The sequence below is a fragment of the Mytilus trossulus genome, chromosome 1 (assembly GCF_036588685.1).
Source record: "Mytilus trossulus isolate FHL-02 chromosome 1, PNRI_Mtr1.1.1.hap1, whole genome shotgun sequence".
Classification (NCBI taxonomy): domain Eukaryota; kingdom Metazoa; phylum Mollusca; class Bivalvia; order Mytilida; family Mytilidae; genus Mytilus; species Mytilus trossulus.
In genome coordinates this window covers 60790028-60814258 of record NC_086373.1, presented here as the reverse complement: position 1 = coordinate 60814258, position 24231 = coordinate 60790028, and the positions used below count along the sequence as shown (strand labels likewise).

Below are 24231 nucleotides of genomic sequence, written 5' to 3'. Positions count from 1 at the left end.
TTTTTATTTTTATTATTTATAACTTCCAATTTACAACATAATATACACAAATATAATAGCAATATATAATATATAAATCTATAGATATTATCTAATCAATACATCTTTCTATTAGGAAGCAATTTTTTTTTTATTTTTTTTTTAAATATACAAATATAAGATAAAGAGTAAAGCAGTTTGAACACCGGAGAGAGAGAGATAGAAAGAGAAAGAGAGCGAGAGAGAATAGTGTGGTGAGTTTTCAATATAATTCATCTAGAAATTGAATTCTATTTTAGTATAGTAAATACAGCATTTTCATTTATAACATGTATATACATTTTTGTACTTAACTAAGCATGCTAAGTAATATATCAAAAGCATTCCATTCTCTGAGAAACTGATGTTCACATTTGTTTTTCATAGCAATATTTTTGTCCATTGCATACACATATTTTATCTTTTCTTTTACTGAGTTTATTGTCAGTTGTTTTTTAAAACATCTGGAATTATAAATATATTGCTTTATGGTAAGAAAAATAGTATTTTCTGCATTGCCTTTTGATATTTTTGCAGTGTTACCAAACAAAAAAACTTCTTTTTTAAAAAGTACACTAATTCCATTGGTTAGAAACCAATTTTCAATCTGTTCTAATAATAATTGTGTATGTTCACATTCCCAAAATAAATGTTCTAATGTTTCAATTTCTCTATTACAAAATGTACAATTTGGATTATCATAAATCTTAATTTTATGAAGAAATTTGTTTGTAGCTAAGATTCGATGATTGAATCTAAACTGTAGCCACTGTAACTTAGTATTATTTGTGACAACAAATGGCAGTTTATAAATTTTTTTCCAATGATTTTGATCAAAGCCAAAAATTTCAGTCCATCTTAACTGACTAGTGGGAACACTTCCATTTTTATTCAAAACAATATACATATCTTTAGATCCTTTTGAACTTTTAACAAGTCTTTTAATAGCAGATGGAATTAAAGGTAGTTCTAATTTGTGATTTTTTCCCACAAATGATTTTGATGCTTGATGTATAGCAGATATAATACTATTATATCTCATGAAATTCACATTTATCTGATACATTTCTTCTATCTTTTGATGAGAGAAAAAGGTCCCATCTTCATTTACAATATCATTTATAAATCTTATACCATTTTCAAACCAGTCTTTATAAAAAATAGGTTTATTTGCTACCTTTATATTATTGTTAAGCCAGATTGGACTAGCAAGAAAGCATTCCCAACTGTCATATTCATCTTTTTCTCTAAGAAGTTGCCATGCTTTCAGAACATCTAGCCAAAATTTATTTTTGATATGTTGCTGTAATTTTTGGATATAAACACTTCCACAACCATAAAATTTTTCAAGTTCTACATGAACATTTGACAAAAAAACATTCTGCCATTTGTTGTCTGTTTTAAATAATCTCCTTATCCATGTACACTTCAGTGCTAAAATAAATGCACTAAGATTTATCATTTTGAGTCCACCATCTTCAATATCATTTTGTAAAACATCTCTCTTAATTCTATCAATTGGTGAACTCCATATAAAATTGTACATAAGTTGAATAACATTTTTTAAAATATCATCACTTGGATTTGGTAAGGATATAAACAAATGATTTAAAATAGGCAATATCAATGTCTTTACTACAGTAATTCTACCAATAACAGTAAGATTTCGTTTTGACCATTGTCTTATTACACATTTAATTTGTACAATTTTTTCATCATAATTAATTTTTACAATTCTATCAAGATTAACATCAAAGCTTATACCTAGTACCTTAAAACATGTTTCTCCCCATGTAAGGTTTCTATTTTGGCATAATACCTCATTACTATACTTTTTATTTCCTATCCAAATAACTTGTGTTTTAGAAAAATTAATATTTAAACCAGATATATTTCCAAACCAATCTAATTCATTTAATGCTTCATTCAGAGATTCTTCTTTACCATCTAAAATAAGAGATGTGTCATCAGCAAATTGTGAAAGTTTGTGCTCAACTTGTGTAATTGTAATACCATTTATTTTATCATTATTTCGTATTTTTAATGCTAATATCTCAGCACAGAGAATAAAAATATAAGGCGACAAGGGATCACCTTGTCTACAGCCTCGTTCTATAGAAAAAAATTCTGATAGATGTCCTCCCTGGTTTACAGCTGATTTGATATTGTTATAAAAAACTTTAACCCAATTAATTATTGATTCTCCAAAATTGAACAACTTCAAGACACTGGTTAAAAATTCCCAAGAAATCGAATCAAATGCCTTTTCGAAATCTATGAGCAGCAAAAGTCCTGGAATATCTTTTTCCTCAGTAAATTGCATAATATCATAAATTAAACGAAGATTTTCTCCAATATATCTCCCACTTATAAATCCAGTTTGATCGAAATCTATCAGTTTATCTAAAACTGTTTTAAAGCGTTTTGCTATAACTCCAGAGCCAATTTTATATACTGTATTTAATAAAGATATAGGTCGCCAATTTTTTAAGAAATGTCTAGGCTTATTTCCCTTCGGCAGGCATGTAATGATTCCTTGTTTTTGCGTAACAGATAGTTCACCAATCTCAGTACTGTAGTTCAAGGAGTTTACAACAAAAATTTTCAAATCTTTCCAAAAAAATTTAAAGAACTCTGTGGAGAAACCATCAGATCCTGGTGTTTTATTATTTTTCATATTTTTCAATATCAAACCAGCTTCTTCAATTGTTATTTCACCTTCAAGATTTTTTTTCTCATCATCAGTTAGTTTTTTTAATTTTATATCTTTCAATCCTTCTTTAAGTTTACTGAATTTATCTCCCTTTGACTTGTCTTTATTCTTGTACAAATTTTCATAAAAAGATTTTACTTCTTTTAAAATATCTTTTTGTTTTGAAATTACATCTCCATTTTCTTTTACTACTTTTGGTATTATCTTATTTGTAAAATTTTTTGATTCTAGCCCACAAAAATAGCTAGTAGGTTTTTCACCCTCTTCTACCCATTGTATTCTTGATCGAATTATCTTCCCTTTAATTTTTTCTTTTCTTATATTTTCTAATTCACATTTTTTATTTTCCAAAATCTGTATTGAACCTTCATCTACCTTTTCTTCCAAAATAAGAATTTCATTTCTAAGATCTTTCTCTTGTTTTTCTTTTACCTTTTTCTTATAACTTGAATAAGATATAGTTTTACCTCTAATTTCCATCAACATTGTCTCAAGAAATAAGTGACTATTAATATTAGAATGGAGATCTTCATTATTCATGTCTTCAATTCTATCTATATCATAAATTACATATTGTTTTTTAACTTCTACTATTTTTTCTTTAACAATCTTTATATATTCTGGATCATACAATAATGAATTATTAAATTTCCACAATCCTCTACCTCGATCAAAAGGATTAAATTCTAGATTTAATACAACCATAGAATGATCAGAGCGATAGCTAGGCTCGATATTACAATTTTTCAAACAGCATAGTAAATCTTCAGATAAAAGAAAAAAATCTAGCCTTGCTTGTTTAAAGGGGGTTCTTTTTCTCCATGTGAAACGCTTCAAATCTGGGTAAAGTTCACGGAAAGGGTCAATGAGACACCTTTCCTGAATGATTTCTAAAACTTTCTCCCGAGCATTTGGGTTATTTACATGTAAATAATTATAATAGTCTATATCAGGGTTGAGAACAAGATTAAAATCACCACATATCATATAGCTATCATTACCAAAATCATCTATAATTGACATAATTTGATCATAAAAAATAGGAGTATCTATATTTGGTCCATAAATAGTTACAAATGTAAAATGTAAAGTATCAACAACTAAGTCTAATACTAAATAATTACCACCAACATCTTTTTTTTCTTTTAGGACCTTTAACTCAAAGTTGTTATTAAACATAACTGCTACACCTCTTGAATTTGAGCTATAAGATGAAAAATAACTATCATATCCCCACATAGCTCTTATATTATTTTCATTTTCACATAAGAAATGAGTATCTTGTAAACAGTAAATATTGTAATTCTTTGTTCTTAAATAGTTAAAAACATCTCTTCTTTTAACACTATCTCCTAAACCTTGACAATTAACAGTTAATACCTTCAGGGCACACATGATATGATGTCAGTAAATACACTAGCACATAATATGACCTTAAAAAAATCTAACAGTAATATCTGATTATTCTCAATGTGTGTAAAAATACTAAAGAAAAACATTTCACCAACATAAAGAAACAAAATATTGACATAAAAGATTACTAGGTGTATGGCATCAACTAAACATATATTTGAAGTGTTTTGTTTCAAATGGCCATTGAATGTTCATGCATATTAGTGTGTCTAGCTTCCTTGTAAAAAAATACCAAGTTTTAGGAATAGAATGTTAAAGGAGTAGGTCCGGTAAGGACCAATTTTGGCCTCAAATTTCAGTTTCATCTGACAAAGGATTTTGACCACTTTTTAAACACTAAAGTGTCTATTTTATATGTTTCGATTAATCTATGTGAAAGTTTTAAACTTATTTCGTCATTAAAATCGATCCGATTCAAGCTCAAATATGAAAAATCTACCAAATATGCGAAAAAATGTCACTTTTCGGATGTTTTTTGTCAAAAACGAAAGTGGCCGCATCCGTGTTCATCTTCAACCTTTATATATGTTATGTATTATCATTAAATACACCTTCCATTTCAATATTTTTGATGAACACGAATGCGGCCACTTTCGTTTTACACGGAAACCGTCTAAAATTTAAGTAACATGCTGGAATTGTAAAGATTTCAGTAATTTAGCATGACTTTATGGTGCTAGTACCCAATATATGTGCATTGTATTGTCAAAAACAGCCCATATTTATGTAGTAGAACCATTTTACTATCCAATAAATAACTAAAAGTTTACATTTTAACAATTTTGTAAAACTGCCATATTTTGGGGCCGAAAAAGGGTCTTACCGGACCTACTCCTTTGCTGACTACTCATATTAAGTGACAAGATTCTTCTTTCTGTTAGCCACCCAGATAACAATAGCCATGTTCAATTTAACATTAACTTCAAAGTAATTAGTTAGATAAATAGATATTTAAATCCAAATGCATATATTTAGTTGTAAATAAGCATGTTAAACCCCTAATATAACCTTTATATGATAATATTCAATAAGTATTCTACGGGATATATATATATATATATGATATAGCTCAGGGAGAGATTTTTATGAAGTGAAAATGAACCAAGTAAGTTTTAAATTAAAAAAAAATAATTTCTGAGTGAAAAAGGGGGGGGGGGGGGGTATTCAATTTTTTAAATAAAAGCAATTTATTTTAAGAAGATAGATTGTCATAGTATGTCATATCGACCTCAGAGAAGCAGAACAAACTACATTTCCATGCTTAAGAATATTTATGAGGGTCAAAATATATCTGATTTTTATTGTAAACTATTTGCAGCTTGCTTTTTTGGCTGCAAATACATAATTTAATCCTAAGAATTTGGAAGAGAATTTTTTTATTACAGTTATTCAAGATACAGGAATTTGTCATTCTCTTTCATATTTTACAGTGTTTTAGGGACAAATATTTGCATAATTTTTCATTAATTTTAATTTTCTTTCCAGAATTTAATAGGAAAACCATGCAACTCTCAACCTTCAGATAATAAGAAAACTTGTGTGAAATATTCTCCATGGAAACATGGATTTGTACAGTTTTTGAAGAAGAAAAAACAAGGACAAAGACAAGGAAGCCGGAATAACAATGACTCTTTTCGCTCTAACAATCATACTCTCTTAAAATCTAACGTATCTAATCATAATGGTCATGCTCGCTGTTCTTACAAAGCTCTACCTAACTCTGATGACAATGGTTTAGAAGCCGAGACTCAGTTCCAGACTAAATCACTAGCTGTTCGTCCAGGTTAGTACATGTGTAATGTAATGTGTTAGATTAAAAGAAGTCTTCTGAATAATAAACAAATTCATCTGACACAGATATGTATGGTGTTAGATTTAAAAAAAAAGTCTTCTGAATAATAAACAAATTCATCTGACACAGATATGTATGGTGTTAGAAGTCTCCTGGATTAAAAAAACAAATTTATCTGACATAGATATGTATGGTGTAACAATTAGATTAAAAAAAAAAAGTCTTCTGAATAATAAACAAATTCATCTGACACAGCTATGTATGGTGTTAGATTTTTTTTAAAAAGTCTCCTGGATTAAAAAAACAAATTCATCTGACAAAGATATTTAATGTGTGAGATTTTTGCAAAAAAGTCCTGAATTAAAAAACCCAATAAATCTGACATAGATATGTAATATGGGAGATTAAAAAAAACAAATTCATCTGACAAAGATATGTAATGTTTAAGATTTTAAAAAAAGTCTCCTGAATTAAAAAAAAACCCAAATTCATCTGACATAGATATGTAATGTGTTAGATTTAAAAAAAGAAAGTCTCCTGAGTTGAAAAAAAAAAAGCCAAATTTATCTGACATAGATATGTATGGTGTAACTGTTGGATTTTTTTTTAAAAGTCTCCTGAATAAAAAAAAACAAATTCATCTGACATAGATATGTAATGTTTAAGATTTAAAAAAAAGTCTCCTGAATAAAAAAAAACCCAAATTTATCTGACATAGATATGTATGGTGTTAGATTAAAAAAAAACATAGTCTTCTGAATAAAAAAAACAAATTCATCTGACATAGATATGTAATGTTTAAGATTTTTAAAAAAGTCTCCTGAATAAAAATAAAAACAAATTCATCTAACATAGATATGTATGGTGTTAGATTTAAAAAAAAAAAAAAAGGCTTCTTAATAAATAAACAAATTAATCCGACAAATATATGTAATGTGTTAGATTTGAAAAAAAGTCTTCTGAATTAAAAAAAAATACAAATTCATCTGACAAAGATATATATGTGTAAGATTTAAAAACAAATAGTATCCTGAATAAAAAACAAATTCATCTGACATAGATAGTTATGGTGTTAGATTTAAAAAGAAGTAAGTCTCCTGAATAAAAAAACAAAATATATTCATCTGACAAAGATATGTAACGTGTAAGATTTGATAAACATAGTCTCCTTAACAAAAACAAATTTATCTGACATAGATATGTAATGTGTTAGATTAAAAAAAAAAGTCTTCTGATTTTTTTTTTTATTTGACATAGATATGTTATGTGTTAGATTTAAAAAAAAAAAGTCTCCTTAACAAAAACAATTTCATCCGACATAGATATGTAATGTGTTAGATTTTAGAAAAGTCTCCTAAACAAAAACAAATTAATCTGACATAGATATGTAATGTGTCTGATTAAAAAAAAAAAGAAAAAAAAAGTCTCATAATCAAAAACAAATTCATCTGGCATAGTTATGTATGGTGTTAGATTTAAAAAAAAACAACATAGTCTTCTGAATAAAAAAACAAATTCATCTGACATAGATATGTAATGTTTAAGATTGAAAAAAAAAGTCTACTGAATTAAATAAACCAAATTCATGGGACACAGATATGTAAGGTGTGAGATTTAAAAAAAACAAATTCATCTGACATAGATATGTAATGTATTAGATTAAAAAAAAAAGAAAAGTATCCTGAATTAAAAAACAAAACATATTCATCTGATAAAGATATGTAACATGAAAGATTAAAAAAATAGTCTCCTAAACAAAAACAAATTTATCTGACATAGATTTGTAATGTGTAAGATTAAAAAAAAAAAAAAAAAGTCTCCTAAACAAAAACAAATTCATCAGACATAGATATGTATGGTGTAAGATTTAAAAAAATAGTGTCATAAACAAAAACAAATTCATCTGACATAGATATGTATGGTGTATGATTTTAAAAAAAAAGTCTTCTGAATGAAACAGATTTATCTGACATAGATATGTAATGTGTAAGTTTAAAAAAAAGTCTCCTAAACAAAAACAAATTAATCTGACATAGATATGTATGGTGTTAGATTTAAAAAAAAAATTCTGAACAAAGAAAAATTCATCCGACATAGATATGTAATGTGTTAGATTTAAAAAGTCTTCTGAATGAAACAAATTTTTCTGACAGATATGTAATGTGTTAGATTTAAAAAGTCTTCTGAATGAAACAAATTCTTCTGACAGATATGTAATGTGTTAGATTTTACAAATAGTCTCATAAACAAAAGCAAATTCATCTGACATAGATATGTATGGTGTAAGATTTAAAAAAAAAGACTTCTGAATGAAACAAATTCTTCTGACAGATATGTAATGTGTTAGATTTTACAAATAGTCTCATAAACAAAAACAAATTCATCTAACATAGATATGTAATGTGTGAGATTTAAAAAAAAGTCTCCTTAGCAAAAACAAATTCATTTGACAGATATGTTATGTGAAAGATTTAAAAAAAAGTCTCCTTAACAAAAAATTCATTTGACATATATATGTAATGTGTTAGATTAAAAGAAAGTCTCCTGAATAAAAAAAAACACCACATTCATCTTACAAAGATATTTAATGTGTAAGATTTAAAAAAAAAAAAGTTTCCTAAACTAAAAAAAAATATCATCGGACATATTTATGTTATGTGTAAGATTAGAAAAAAGTTACCTAAAAAAAAAACCAAATTCATCTGACATAGATATGTTATGTGTAAAAAAAAAATATTAAAAAGTATCTCGGGTTTAAAAAACAAATTCATCTGACATAGTCACTTTCAATAAGTTCAGCAAGTATGTCTAGATCTTAAGGATTGATTGAAACTAATATCATTTCATGCTAAACCATATTGAATCTTGTACTGGCAACAACAATTTATCTCCAACCAAAGTATATACAATGGCAATGTTCATTTCTGTATTGAATCATGAAAGGTTCTGTAAGTACAGATCATCTTTTACCTGTGACTGTAGAGGTGCTGATCTAGTTACTAATCCTCTTGTCTTTCACTCTGACCATTACATCTGTCTACACTTTTACTCCTTTAGACAGAATAATTTTTTACTCATCATCTCGCTGTTTTCGGTAAAAACCTTCATTTTAGGAGAAGAAAACAAACTGATTTGAAATTTTATAAAGGAGAATTTATTTTATTGGTGTGCATATGACATGTTCTCTCACCTTGATTCTTTTCTTTATAGATACTTTAGAAATCAGATCATCCCCTGTCCCTGGTCTAGCTCCAGCACAGCCAGCAACAAAAATGTTTGATTTTACTGTGTTATCTACAGAATCACCACAAGCAAACTCGTGCCTTCTTAGTTGGAAAGGATGTCGTGACTGTACTGTAGGACATGTACCGTCAGACGAGGAGGTAGGACTTTTACTTTGTTAAAATGGATAGATTTATCAGTATATATATTCTAATTTCTTCTTTTTTGTCAGGCTGGATTTCAAAGTCCAAAATAGGTCTACAGTATGGTGATATTGTGGTTTGGCAGGATGGGCAAAGTGGGTACCTTATTCATGTATAAATCAGCTCCTTAAATAGTTTTCAACCTAGATCCTTGAAACTCAGAGGAAGATTGCACGTTTGTTCAAGTTGTTCACCTTCTACATTTAAAACGACAAATAAAAAGACAAAAAATTCAATTTCAATTGCTGAATTTTTCGTCTCCTTTGTCTTATTAAAGTTTGAAGCAACTAAATGTTATGAAATTGAAACACAATTGTTATTACCATAAAATTCAGATCAAGTATAAATTAGGGGCCTCTGTGGCCGAGTGGTCTAAGAAGTTACTACTGTAGTTACTAGCAGGTCAACACTGAGATTGTGAAATCAAACCCTGCTTGTGTGGGTGCACTCAACTTCAATCTTAATTGACTAGGATTGTCAGTTTTCCTATCTAAGGTCAGAGGTTTTCTTCGGCGCTCCTCCACCAATAAAAACTTGCCACCATGAAATAGCCCAAAAGTGGTGTTAAACATAAAAAAAATCAAATATCAAGTAGAAATTTGGGTAGATGCACTTTTGCTGTTTTTCTGATATACATGTATCCCTTTATGACTTTATATGATCGACCAGCAGGGGCATCATTTGTGTCTCATTGAAACATTTCCCATTTATTTGTATAGGTGGTTTCCCAACCTTTTAAGTAAGTTTTGTTTTTTAAAAGAAGGAAGATCCTTTTTTAAGATTTGTTTAAAATAAAACCCAGATTAATATGAACCAAAATATCTATTTCAGGACAGTGAATGTACTTTTCGTTTTGAACAGAGTGTTGATGTAGCTATTAAGACAAACATGACAATACAGAATGTGCAGGATGCAAAGACTTACACAGCTTACAAATGTTCTCATTCATGACAGCACTTCTATAGTATCAGGATGTACATTAGGAATATCTCCTCTGTATGTGATTATCTCCCTTTGGAACAAAATAGGCTGTGCTGTATCATTGTCATCTTCTAATCAAACATATTTTTTCAGACATTTTCTCTATTTAGAACCCTGATTGTTAGATTGAACTTCATATTTTTTGCCTTGTTAAATTGGTAATGATTATAAATGTGTATTCTTCATTATCTATACTTTTACATTGTTTATCTCCTAAAGTATCAAACATGAAAATACTGTTGTTATAAGCGGTTACTTACTAATAGTTCATTTTTTAATGTTTAAAATTTTCTTGTATTGAGAAAAAAAAAATATCTTGTGATTACTTGATCTCATGGCTTTGAATTATTTTTGCATTGAAGCCTGAAAGAAATTTGATATTTTGTGAAATACTTTAATAAATTTTTCACCTGTACCATTAAAAATTATCCAAGATACTAAAAGATAATCATTAGTAAATACTTATGATTAATGTCTTCAGTTTACTTTTATGAAAAGTAACCCCTTCTGCTGTCTTGTAAGATGAACTTTAATCAATATTATTGAAAAAATGAAAAACCTATTTTGCACTGTACTTTTTCATAAATTGAATGTTATATTAAAATAGTATGTAGAAATAATCAGTATTTTTAGAAAAAAAATTATATCCGTCCAACCAAAACATTTCTGCTCATTTGACCAAACTTTACTAATTTGACTACTAATTGAATTCATTTTCAAAAACAAACAGTTAACTATCTAATTAGATTTAAAAATAGAATCTTGTTCTAAAATAACTTTCAATAAAATTTGATCATAGTGGTTTATGAAAAAAATAATTTTTACAATCCAATCCTGTTTAAATGCATGACGAATTAGGGAATTGGTTAAATTTCTTTGATTTTAATTTCTTCAAAATTTGTACTTAATGAATGTAACTGCTTTTTCTGATTGCAACTAATTTGTAATAAATGAATATGTATAGGTTCTTTTACTATATTTTCTTCAACTATGACTCTTTTTTCATACAGACAACTACAGATAATAAATTGTTTTTTATAAGAAAAATTTGAATATTGATGAAAAGTGATATAACACTTAAAGGAGTAAGTTCGGTAAGGGTCATATTTGGCCCCAATTATAAAGTTCATAGTTACTAGACAATACATGTTTTAAGTTGCCTTAAAGACATGTTAGAAAGTTAAACAGAACAGTTTTATTCAAAGTTTAATTCTAACACGTTGATTTTTACATCCATAAAAGGTAAAAATAAGGGATTTTGGTGAAATTTGACAAAATCAGCTAGATTTCAACCAAATAAAGTACCAGGAAACATAGAGCGCAGGGGTCGACAAACTTAAGATTCAAATAAGACATGTGAAATGTCTTTACAAACATTATTTTAAAAGATCTTTGTTGTCGACGTATGCGCTCTATGTTTCCTGTCCAATAATCTATGGAAATTTACACATTTTCATTGATTTTTTCATGTAAAATCAACACGAGTACAACTTGTGACGTCATAATGAAACGCAGAAACGTAAAATGTTCAACAAAATGGTTTATATCCTAGCTAGTCAATGTATTAGCTATAATTTATCGTGATATTGGTCGATAAATCCGAGTTTGAAATTTACGCTAAAAAGGGGGCCATTTTAGGACCTTATCGAACATACTCCTTTGCAAAGGGAGCTAGAGAAGAGGCTTTAAAGGGAAACGATTGCTGAGTTTTCTTCTTGTCATAGTATTGAGATATCATTCTGTAATTTTACTCTAAGCTTTTTAGTGATTATTTTTCATCTTGGATGTGTGATATTCTAATTGTTTTAAGGTCAAGTAGAAGATAAATTCAGTACCATCTCAGGTTTATTTGCATTTTCTCTTCATTGTATGATGTAGAAATCGTTTGCATAAATATTACAGGGTTAAATACCCCTTGTATTATATTTCTTGAAAACATGAAATGGTCCATTATACATAAGTTTCTGTAAAAGTGAACATCACTGTATATACATGGTTATATGAACATGAATGAAAAAGACATCATTTAATGTGTTTCTTCATTAAATATATGCATGGTAAACCAGAACTTGTATGATATTTGTTTTGATTTTTCTTTATCACTTCTATTGGAATGCCAAAAAATTGAAATTTGTAGAAAACCATCAGTTACCTCACTAGACCTTCTAAATGGCACCTTACTTGACCTTAAGAACTTCTTTTTTTGTATCTTTAAGAAATTGAAGTCATTTTAATTCGCTAACATTGGTAGAAACTATGTTATTTAATATATTTTGTAGTAGACATTAATATTTTTTCTTGCCAAGCTAGTTTTAAGTTTATGCTTGCCTCATGATTACAACACCAGTATGTTTGTCTTCCATACAGAAGGGAACAAAGACACTGTGAAGATTATTAAATACAATTACATTCCTTTAAATCACACAATATATCCTTCAAAGGAAACTTGTTATTGATAGCAATTGATAAATATGCAAATGATATAAATACCTGCAAAACGTTTTACAATAAATATACATTGACAAATATCACTCATAGATCAATAGAATTCAATTTAACTTGGGTCTGGAATTTATCACAAGTTATATGAATTAACATGAAAAATGAGTGATTTTTGTTGCAATATTTTTTTTATGCTATTGTAGCCTGTCTCTTGTAATTGTCTTAAAACAAAACAATGTTTGGAGATTGTTATTTTTAAGCGCTTGTACTATTGTCTGTCATTTTGTATATAAGATAGATTTTTTCAATGCTAAAAGTTCCAAAGATATCCGTTATAGACTGTACTTTTCTTATCCGCAGTTTTTGCCCTACCAAAGGGCTAATATGTATGACTGTTTTCCTTGTTTTTTCTTCTTTCATTGTTAAATGGTGAAACAAACAGTTGAGGTTAGACGAACCAGTTTACAATGCAAAACTGTAATGAGTAGAATATTAGGCCAAAAATATGTTCATTTGTATTTTTATTTGGTGCACTTTTATAATGTTGTTTTTTAAGATTTGTATGTGAATAAGCACAGTTGTGATATTTTTGTCTTAACCAATATGCCGATTAACCAAAAAAGTCCTACTGCATCATGGGTGTATTTATGTAATTTTGATAAATTGTTGAGTTTTTGTAACAATTTTATGTTATTGCCATGGTCTTTGAAAACTAAGGGAAATTATTCTTCATTAGTTAGTTACATAATCTTACCTAAACTTTGACCTTACTCAAATGAAAATAATGACTTTCTGAACAAGTTTTCATTTCTGTTTTCAACTCAGCTTCTTGGTTGAAGCTTCAATAACATCAAGCATGACATATACTGTTATTACATACCTTCTATACTCTTCAAAGGCAGGTTATCTTAAAACCAAAACTAATTGTAAACCAATTCAGGAATATTGCAGTTGTACTCAAATAGTCTGTTTCTATGTATGTTGGCCTTTGTTTTTGTAGCAGTTCAGTTTTTGTTGTTCTGTTGTTTTCTTTTTATAGTCAATGTGTTTCCCCCAGTTTTGTTTGGTGACTGGAACTTATTTTCACCTATTCAATTTATGACTTTTGAACAACAGTATACTACTGTTACTTTTATTTTGCATAAGACAGAAACATCTAAGCAAAAGTATAACAGTCATAGCATGATGGTACACCTAGTTAAGAAAGTTGTTTTAAATTTGGTCACGAAAAATGACTATTACTGTCCAAAATGTTTATGATAACACTTTAAAAACCTGGTTAATGTTAATCCTGACTAGAACAAATAAATCTCCAAAATAATTATTCTAAAAGTGTGTTATAATATCCTTTTCATGTAAAAGAAAGTATTAAATGTATTAACACATGAAATAAAACCATTAAACCTACGTAAAAAAAAATAAAAATAGAAAATGTTTGCAAGATGCCCCTCAGTCTTCCTCTGTACAAACAAGCTACAGGGTAATATTAAATTATAAATACTTCAGGTAAAGAAATCTACCCAATATTATCAAAAATTGTCCAAAAACAGTCTCAAGCGAGTAACATATACAACCATAATGCATTAGGACCTTTTTATTTTTATTTTATTTTTGTTATTGTTACTTATTGCGGGTATAGAAGAAATATAGAATTATTTGTTTTGTTTTAAGTGTTTTTTGACATTTCACTAGTACTTTTCTTGATGTTCATTGTATCACAACCATTTTATTCCTAGCATTGCCCTAAACCAAGTAACTGAACCACATTTCTAATTATGAGATATATGTTTGTATCCACTTCTTTAAAAGTCAAACATCAGAAATTAACATGGTCCAATAATTGTCTTTATAGAAGAAACATATTATGAAGGAAGGTTTGAAACATTCAAAACTTAATGATGTTTGCTTGTCATCTTTTGGAATTTTTGTTAGGTTTTCAAAATCTTCTGGTTTTATCCATTTAAATGCCTTAAAAAAATTTGCCCATGGACCCCTATTTTTCTTTTTATAAATCTTTTACATGTATAATTATAAGCCATTTGTAAAAGTCTTATTAAAGCTTATTTATTTTTTGAGAACTTTAACTGGTGAATGATAAAGCTATGAAAAATTAAGAGAGAACAAGTTCTCTTAAAAATTCCAATGGCTCATATCTCGAAAACAAGCACATTGACCTATATATTTTTTTTTGCTCTTTTGATTCCTTTATTAATCTTTTATCAATATAAACAAGTGTTTTGAACAGTTGATTATTCTGAAACTGAGAATCGAACTACCTTAAAGCTATTGACACATTTGAGACTTTCGTTGACAAGAAGCTGATGGGACACCTGTTATCTCCCTTTTTACTCCGTCTTGTTTGAAATTTTGGAAAATTAACTCATTTTTATTTAAGTTTCTCAAGTTGAATAATAAAACGCTAAAGAAGTTACCAAAATTGGAAATTTGGCTCACCACTTTAATAAATACTTCAAGAAAATGAGAAAGTTTTGAAATGTGTAAATGCAAAATAAAAAATGTGGGAAAATAATTTTTACATACTTTGAACATGAAAACAGCAAATATTACACACTTGTTAATCTTTCAATTTTTTTCACACTTTTACACATTGTTTTTCAATTCTGAATTAATAAAGATGGGTTATTCAAATTTTAGATATAAAGCTTGAATGAGAGCCCCTTATACTTTGAATATTAAGTACAGGGTAATATGTACATATAAAAGATATAAACAGATCATTTTGTACTTGATATTCAAAATGAAATTCTCTCTTAAAAATTTTAAATCAAGTATTACCCAGACCTCAGAATTTTGACTTTCATGCATCTGCATAAACCTATATATATTAATACTTATGTGTAAGGATGTGTTGTATCATATCATATTATATATATATAGACATACCAGTGATACTAGTTAAAGAACCAAATATGTATTTACCAACTTTTTGGTCTATTCTTTTATCATCAGTGTTCTTGTTATGGCAAGTTAAATGAAAATAGTATTTATAAAATACACAAAATTAAAAGATGATCTATAATGAGCTATATACCTATATTAACATTCCTTTGTGTGTGTGAGTGTCACATGTGTATTTAAATGTGTATGTGTGTGAAGTTTTTGTTTTTTTGTTAATTTGTTGGCATTTTTGTTGAGAACTGAGAATTGTGATTTTTACACGTTTTCATGTTTTTTTTATTGTAATTCTTCCACAAAACCTTCTTCCTTGTTAAGAGGAAGGGTAATTTATTATGTGATGAATTTGTTGTTGAATTTTAAATATATGATAAGTTATCATGATATTGTAGAAAATATAACCATAATAAATGAGATTTCTTCACTTACAATATATTTTTGTTTGATTTCAGTGCCATCAGTCAATTGCAGATCCTACATTATCATGTTTTCGTCTAGATGCAATACTATTTAATCTCTGAATCGTTTAGATGCACTACCATTGAATCTTTAAATCGTCTAGATGCACTACCATTGAATCTTTAAATCGTCTAGATGCACTACCATTCAATCTTTGAATCGTCTAAATGTACTATCATTTAAATTAATCTTGGAATGAAATGTTTATTGGCATATTGCTTCTTGGAGTTTATGTTGTATTCATATGTTGTGTTGGGGGGATAACTGCTCTTCCAGTTCATTTGGTAGATTTAATTTTGGAACAACGAAATTTACACTATATATTTGGTTTGCAGTTTGATCAGAAGAAACACCCACAAGGCTAGATAAAACAATTAATTATCTAATTCTACTACAATTAAATATTAATTAGTATTATAATTTTCACTGTTATTAATATAAGTTAGATAAGTCATACAAATCTAATCTAGAATTTCATCCAAATTCTTTCTTAATTTTCGGAATACGTTTTAGAAAGGAGTAGGTCCGGTAAGGACCGATTTTGGCCTCAAATTTTAGTTTCATCTGACGAAAGATTTTGACCACTTTTTAAACACTTAAGTGTCTATTTCATATGATTCAATTAATTTATGTGAAAGATTTTAACTTATTCAGTCATTAAAAACGATCCGATTCAAGCTAAAATATGAAAAATCTACCAAACATGCGAAAAAATGTCAATTTTCAGATGGTTTTTGTGAAAAACGAAAGTGGCCGCCGTGTTCATCCTCAATCTTTATATATGTTATGTATTATAATTAAATACAACTTCCATTTCAATATTTTGGATGAACACGGATGCTGCCACTTTCGTTTTACACGGAAACTGTCTAAAATTTAAGAAAAATGCTGAAATTGTTAAGATTTCAGGAATTTAGCATGACTTAATGGTGCTAGTACCCAATATATGTGCATTGTATTGACAAAAAACAACCCATATTTATGTAGCATAACCATACTACTATTCAATAAATAACTGAAAGTTTACATTATAACAATTTTGTAAAATTGCTATATTTTGGGGCCAAAAAGGGGTCTTAATGAACCTACTCCTTTAAATGTGACGTCACTTTAGGCGTTGCATTGACTATGATAACACTGGCCTCACAACTTTTTGGAACTTTTGGTCTTTGGCGATCTTCAACTTTGTAGTTGTTACAGCTTTCAAACTTTTTACATCTGAGCATAGTTTAGTGTTGATGTAACGCGCGTCTGGTGTATAAAAATATGTTTTAACCTATTACCTTTTGATGGCTCTAATTCGTTTGTTTCTCTGTCCTATATTTCTCCCATTTATCTATTTATTTATTGTAACCCTGTCGTGTAATTTTGTAATTTTAATGTTATAATTAACACTGCCATTAAAGTGGGAGGTTTGGCATGCCACAAAACTAGTTTCAACCAACTATTTTTTCATTAAATGACCTGTACCAGTCAGGAAAATGGCCATTGTTACATTATAGTTCGTTTCTGTGTTTGTGTTACATTTCGGTGTTGTGTCGTAGTTCTCTTATATTTGATACGTTTCCCTCAGTTTTAGTTTGTAACCCGGATTTGTTTTTTCTCCATCTATTTATGAATTTTGAACAGCCGTATACTACTATTGCCTTCATTTATGTTGAGGGAGGAAACATTAAAGTAAATGTTGCTCAACAATGCTTTTGACATAATTAATTTTGCAGTTGTTTGACTCCAGCGACTGCAAAATTAATTATGTCAACAGCATTGCAAGGACTTTGAATCATATAAAGTTTTAGAATAATGGAAGATGAAAAGTAACCTAGGACAAAATAAATTCCAACTTATTCTAGGCCACTCTGTTCTTAAAAGCTAGAGTGTAAATTTGGTCATGCTTGTTTCCCAGTTTTTATGTAGACTTTAAAACAGACTTGGAATTCATACCAGATGAGGTTGGTGTCAATCTGCATATCTGACTTGGTACCGGTATATTTTCTTTGTGGATCATGTTTGCCTAAATTTGATGTTGATGGAAATCTTTTTTCATTAGAGTTTTTTTTTATTGCACATCCTTGTGAGCAAGAATATATTGGTTAATATTCCCCTTTAGTCAAGACATATTGCATGTACTAGTGCTGTTATTTTGGTAGAAAGATACGTATACATACAACTGTTTTTGTAGCTTTCGCAACAGCTTAAAAATTACTCAAATTAGCGCAACATGTTGACCCCACAAACCCTGACAACATTTTCTACTGCGTCAACCTATAATGGGTCTGTCTGTAACCGTTATATGACAGTGGCCTTTATTCCAAATCGTGTGATCAAGGTCAGTTTTCAAGATGGGGTTTTCCTCAGCAACTTTTAGTTGCCAGATGTATATGTTCCCTCTGACATTCAATTTCAGATCCTAGTGATAATGTTAAATATCAGAACGAGGTATGTTTAGTGGCGGATCCAGTTGGGGAGGGGGGATCTCCGGGGGTTGGAACTGCCCATTTTTGGGGGACGATCAATGCATTCGAATCGGGACATATAGCTGGAATCCCCATTTTAAAATGTCTGTATCTGCCCCTTATGTTCATGATGTTCTGTACACCGTTCGTTAACAATATTCGGTAAGTGAATAAGTAAGCTTACGCCGAGTAGATCTGAAATCTGAATATATGTGGTTTGTATGTCCTTTTCGATCATATAGCGCCTCAACTGTTTCGGTTCTTATTCGCCTTTGGCTTTTAGTTATTCGGCTTTTAGCGTTCCAGATGAGGTTTAATCCATTAAAGCAGGTTGAGAATAGGAAATATACTACTTTTATGCGTACAAAACGTAGTAATACCGATTTGTTCTGTTGTATTAATGAATCTGCGTGAATTTCATTGATAAATTGACGAGGTTGGACATAAACACGCAACGTTAAGGCATTGCCTAAAATGTTCAAATTACCAATAAATTCTCATATTAAGCATCCCTGGATTCCATATAAAATGGTATCTCATGCAATGTCATATGTTTATTTTCCCCTTACCTTTGTTATCTCTGTTTGACTCAGTGTTGCTTCTTGTTTATGTACGTTAAAGTCGTTAAGACGGACTTGGAATAAATACTGGGTGAGGTTGATTTCAATGTGCATATCTGACTTCGCACCGATATGTTTCTTTGTGGATCATGTTCGCCAAATGTTGATATTGATTGAAATCTTTTTTCCTAAGTTTTGGTATTGAACATCCTTGTGAGCAAGAATTTGTTGGCTACCATCCCCTTTAGTCAAGAAATTTTAGTTATTACTTGAGTGCTTTTATTTTGGTAGGAAGTGACAAACGTACTACTTTTTTGATTTATGTTCGTCTTTGAGAATCATGTTGCATACTAGTAACTAACTTGGCACCGGTATGTTTTCTTGGTTGATCATGTTCGCCTAAAGTTGTTATTGAGGAGAGTTGATATTTCAACAGACAGTCGGTATTCCTATGTGTATTTATTGTGCACCTCTACTGGCCTATTAGTTTTTGTACTCGTATGAAGCAAAATTTATCCAGATCCCTCTTAAAGACAAAAGGAAAAAGCACCTTGCGAATTTCTTTAATTTTTGTTTCAGGTATATTGATGAAGTCCTATCACTGAGAAACCCATACTAGTGTTTCAGCCAAATCATTTCACTTATTCCAGTAATTTTGAAACTATGGATATATCTGATACTAGAAGGACTGCTTCATACCTCAGCGATCTTTTCCTCAATATTGTCACAGATGGACGACTTCACACCATAATGTATCACAAACGGGACGATTTCAACTTCCCTATTATCAATTTCCCTTTTCTCAGTAGTAACATACCCTCTGTCCCATCTTATGGTGTTTACATATCTCACATGATACGTTATGATCGTACATGTTCACACTATACGGACTCCATATACAGGAGTGTGCTCCTTACGCAGAAACTGCTCAAACATATTTATGACTCGAGAGGAAAGATTAAATTGACACTCAGTTAGTTTTTTGGACACCATCACGAATTGGTAGATCCCTGCGATGTTTTTGTGTCTAAACTAACTATGGACATTTTTACTTTCTTTTGTGGTTTACCATTGACTCCTGTTTTACAGTCTGATTTAGAAGATTTACAGACATAGCTATAGATAGTACAAATAATTATCTAATTACTAACACAATTCTATATTTATATTCTTGTAATTGTTATAAAATACAACAAATGTACTTCAAATAACTTAATTACACACCTAATTTTGATTTGTATCCAATTTTTTTGAAATTTACCTGAGACATCACTCTTGTGGCGTTGATACAGTCGTGTGACGGACAGTCGTCGTTCTGTTGTGCTGTTATTGTATGCTGTCTATGTTGATTTACGTGTTCGTTGCTATTCTGTGGTTCGCATGTCGAAATGAACTAATGTTTTGTTTATTTGTGTATTTCTCTGTCCTGAATGTTCCTGCAATTATTTGTACTGTATTCCTGTCATTTATGTTTTCATTTTAGTGGTATATTTAACATTGCCATAATAGCGCGAGGTTTGGCTTGCACTAAAACCAGGTCCAACCCACCAGTTTTTCTTAAAATGTCCTGTATCAACTTAGGAAAATTACAGTTGTTATTTTATAATTAGTTTCTGTCTGTGTTGCATTGTAATTTTTTTTTGTTGCACTTCAGTGTTTTTGTTGTGTCCAACTTGTAGTTGATGTCTTTCCCTCGGTTTAAGTTTGTAACACGGATTTGTTTTATTCCCAACCGACATATGACTTCTGTTGCCTTTATCTAAACATCTAAAGTTACAGATTGTCTTGAGTTGTGGCATATAAAAAACTCTGACCAATTTGAATTGAATGTAGAGAATATCATTTTCATACAAATGTGTACAGAGTGATGCATATGCTAAAAAAGATGGAACTTTTAGGTATCCGAGTATTGTTCAATAATATATCAAGGATTATTGATCCAAATTGCATTAATGGTATCATATATAATTTCCACCCTTTTCATAATAACAAGTACATCTTTAGAATAACTTGTTTTTGCTGTATAACCATTTATTAGTTTGATAGTCATACCAAGGTCGACAGATTATGTTGTTAGGCCCAATTCACTGTTTTGAAGATATGATTTGGATAGCATCGTAACGTTTTTTGTTTGTTGAACTTCAGTGTTTCTGTTGTTTCATTGTTTTCCTCTCATAGTTGATGTGTTTTCTCGGTTTTAGTTTGTACCACGTCTTTGTTTTCTCTCAATCCATTTATGACTTTCGAACAGGGGAATATAACTGTTGCCTTTATTCATCTTCCAGAGAGTTGTTTTTTGCTTGGTATGAAGAGTATGACATGCGTTATATCTATTCCATGTTGTTTCGCATAGCTCAATAGTAAAATAGCTGTTTATGAATAGTCTATTTGAAGATTGAATGTACAACACAAAAATATGAAGTTTAATAAAAATATGATGTCTAATTTATTATACCATACCAGAGACATGAAAGTTGTATTATATGTCTCTGACCATACTATATATATCCTTTAGCTAGACAGTGTCTTTTATGACAGTTGGCTCTCAAGTACATTACGTGTATACAACTCGTCTAAACATCAACCCAACAATGTTCGAATCCCGGCAAGGGAAGAACAAAAAATTTGCGAAAGCAAATTTACAGATCTAACATTGTTAGATTGATGTTAAGACGAGTTGTATATACATAATGTACACAGCCATGTATCACCATCATTGCTGGTGATCCGATGGGTACATCTGTTGTAGGGTTGTCACTTACTCAGACGTACTTATAAATATAATTATTTTCTGTGACTGTATCTTGCATTAATTTGTAGGATCCTTTACTATAGATAATTGAGCTGATCTGTTACAATGACATCTCCATGCCTTAAATATCATGTACTGTAGTACGCCGCTAGATTAAAACTGATGAGGAAAGGTAACACACGGCCACCGAGGGCTTTATTATTGTGAAGCACAGGTGGTCGTGTGGTCTAGCGGGACGGCTGCATGCAGTGCAGGCGATTTGGTGTCATGATATCTCAGTAGCATGGGTTCGAATCCCGGCGAGGGAAGAACAAAAAAATTGCGAAAGCAAATTTACAGATCTAACAATGTTGGGTTGATGTTTAGACGAGTTGAGATGTTATTGTAACAGATCAGCTAAATTATCTATAGTAAAGGATCCTACAAATTAATGTAAGATACAGTCACAGAAAATAATTTTATTCATAAGTACATCTGAGTCAGTGACAACCCTACAACAGATGTATCCATCGGATCGCCATCAATGATGGTGATACATGGCTGTGTACATAATGTATATACAACTCGTCTTAATATATACAACTCGTCTAAACATCAACCCAACAATGTTAGATCTGTAAATTTGCTTTCGCAAATTTTTGGTTCTTCCCTCGCCGGGATTCGAACCCATGCTTCTGTGATATCGTGACACCAAGTCGCCTGCACTGCAGCCGTCCCGCTAGACCACACGACCACCTAGGCTCTCAAAAAAAAAGAGCTTTCGCTGGCCATGTGTTACCTTTCCACGTCAGTGTTAATCTAGCGGCGTACTACAGTACATGTTATTGTTACAGATCAGCTAAATTATCTATAGTAAAGGATCCTACAAATTAATTACAGAAAATAATTATATTCATAAGTACGTCTGAGTCAGTGATAACCCTACAACAGATGTATCCATCGGATCGCCATCAATGATATATTGATATATATTGATATATTATATATATATATATATATATATATATATATATATATATATATATATATATAAGTCTGGAAATTACACCAATAATATATATATGTAGAATGGTTTAACTTATCGCCGAGCACATATATTCAGAATTCGTGCAAAATTGGTAAAAACACTTATTTAATTATCTATAACCGATTCCGATTCTTTAACTATGTGTGTGCTGTAATTGCGTCACTTTATGAATGTGAGCTTTGGAATGGATTTGAAATTTAAATGGAAGCTTTTCAGCATTTTATGGTTAATCATAGTCAAGGCTTCACTAAAAGAACAAGTTCAGATACGTTTTGATCGATGACGAACGAACCTTAAGGAGAGACTATTAATGCTAGCGGACAAGCGGAAACTGATTTTCCTATATAAACTTTGCCGAATGAAGGTCGAATCACTTACAAAACTTAAGTTTCAGTTTTTCGGAGAATTAACCTCAGATGTAATTAACATTTTATTGAAATAAAACACTTTTGGATATTTTGGTCTTACACTATGATTAAAATTCTGTGGAAAAACATTGGCAAATCTCTGATTTGAACTAAGAATGTAAAACACAAATAAAACCTTATTTATTTTATCATACTGTGCATACGTATCCTTTTGCAAAATGTTTTCTTATGTGACAGTTGGTAACCTACATGAATATAATTCCTACATACAGTCAGTAGGTGACAGAAACAAACGACATACTAATTAAGAAACAGGAAAAGGATGTCCATGAGAAATCTAAAATAGTCACCGTTATTTTTTCTTTAGTTATTGATTTATAAAGTTGACGAAGGAGAGATAGTCGAAATAAAAAACGCGTTAAAAAGAAAAGATTACCATGTTCATATCTTTAGATAGTATTTGAAGTGTTGTGTAACTTGTGCCCATGTGAATGTCGGTTTTTTTTGGGGGGGGGGGGGGGGGGGGTATATTTAGCCTCTTTGTCAATCCCCCCGGATAAATGATGTGATTCAAACAATAACTAAGTTTACTACAGTTTTAGAAATACGGAATGTCGAATTTGCTAAATAATCGTTTATTCTATAAAATGTATACTGTTCCCAGGTCCAACCTATATATGTTCCTGTTTGGGTTTTAAAAATGTGGGGGATCATTTTTTTTATTTTTGTCATTGTATTTTTCTCTTTCTGTAAATATGTTGTTTTAATAGCAAATACACTGTTCTATTGTTGTCTTCTTGTTGCTAATATATTTTTACTTGTTGCTTTTACTTCCGCTAACATTCTTCTTGTCCCTAATTAATGAGACCGTACGTTGTTGAATTCTGTTTCTTTTCTGGTTTTTAACTTTAC

General features: G+C 30.0%; 1 protein-coding gene across 3 annotated transcripts in view; it reads left to right on the top strand.

Annotated features, from left to right (window-relative positions):
- LOC134681014 (uncharacterized) overlaps positions 1–16106 on the top strand; it is a 117257-nt gene extending 101151 nt beyond the window's left edge. For all 3 annotated transcript variants that reach the window (XM_063540382.1, XM_063540375.1, XM_063540390.1), the window contains 3 exons: positions 5630–5927; positions 9147–9319; positions 10193–16106. In XM_063540382.1, the coding sequence (XP_063396452.1) occupies positions 5630–5927; positions 9147–9319; positions 10193–10312 (591 nt within the window). In that variant the 3' untranslated portion in view covers positions 10313–16106. The remainder of the gene's footprint in view (positions 1–5629; positions 5928–9146; positions 9320–10192) is intronic.
- Positions 16107–24231: the final 8125 nt, after the last annotated feature.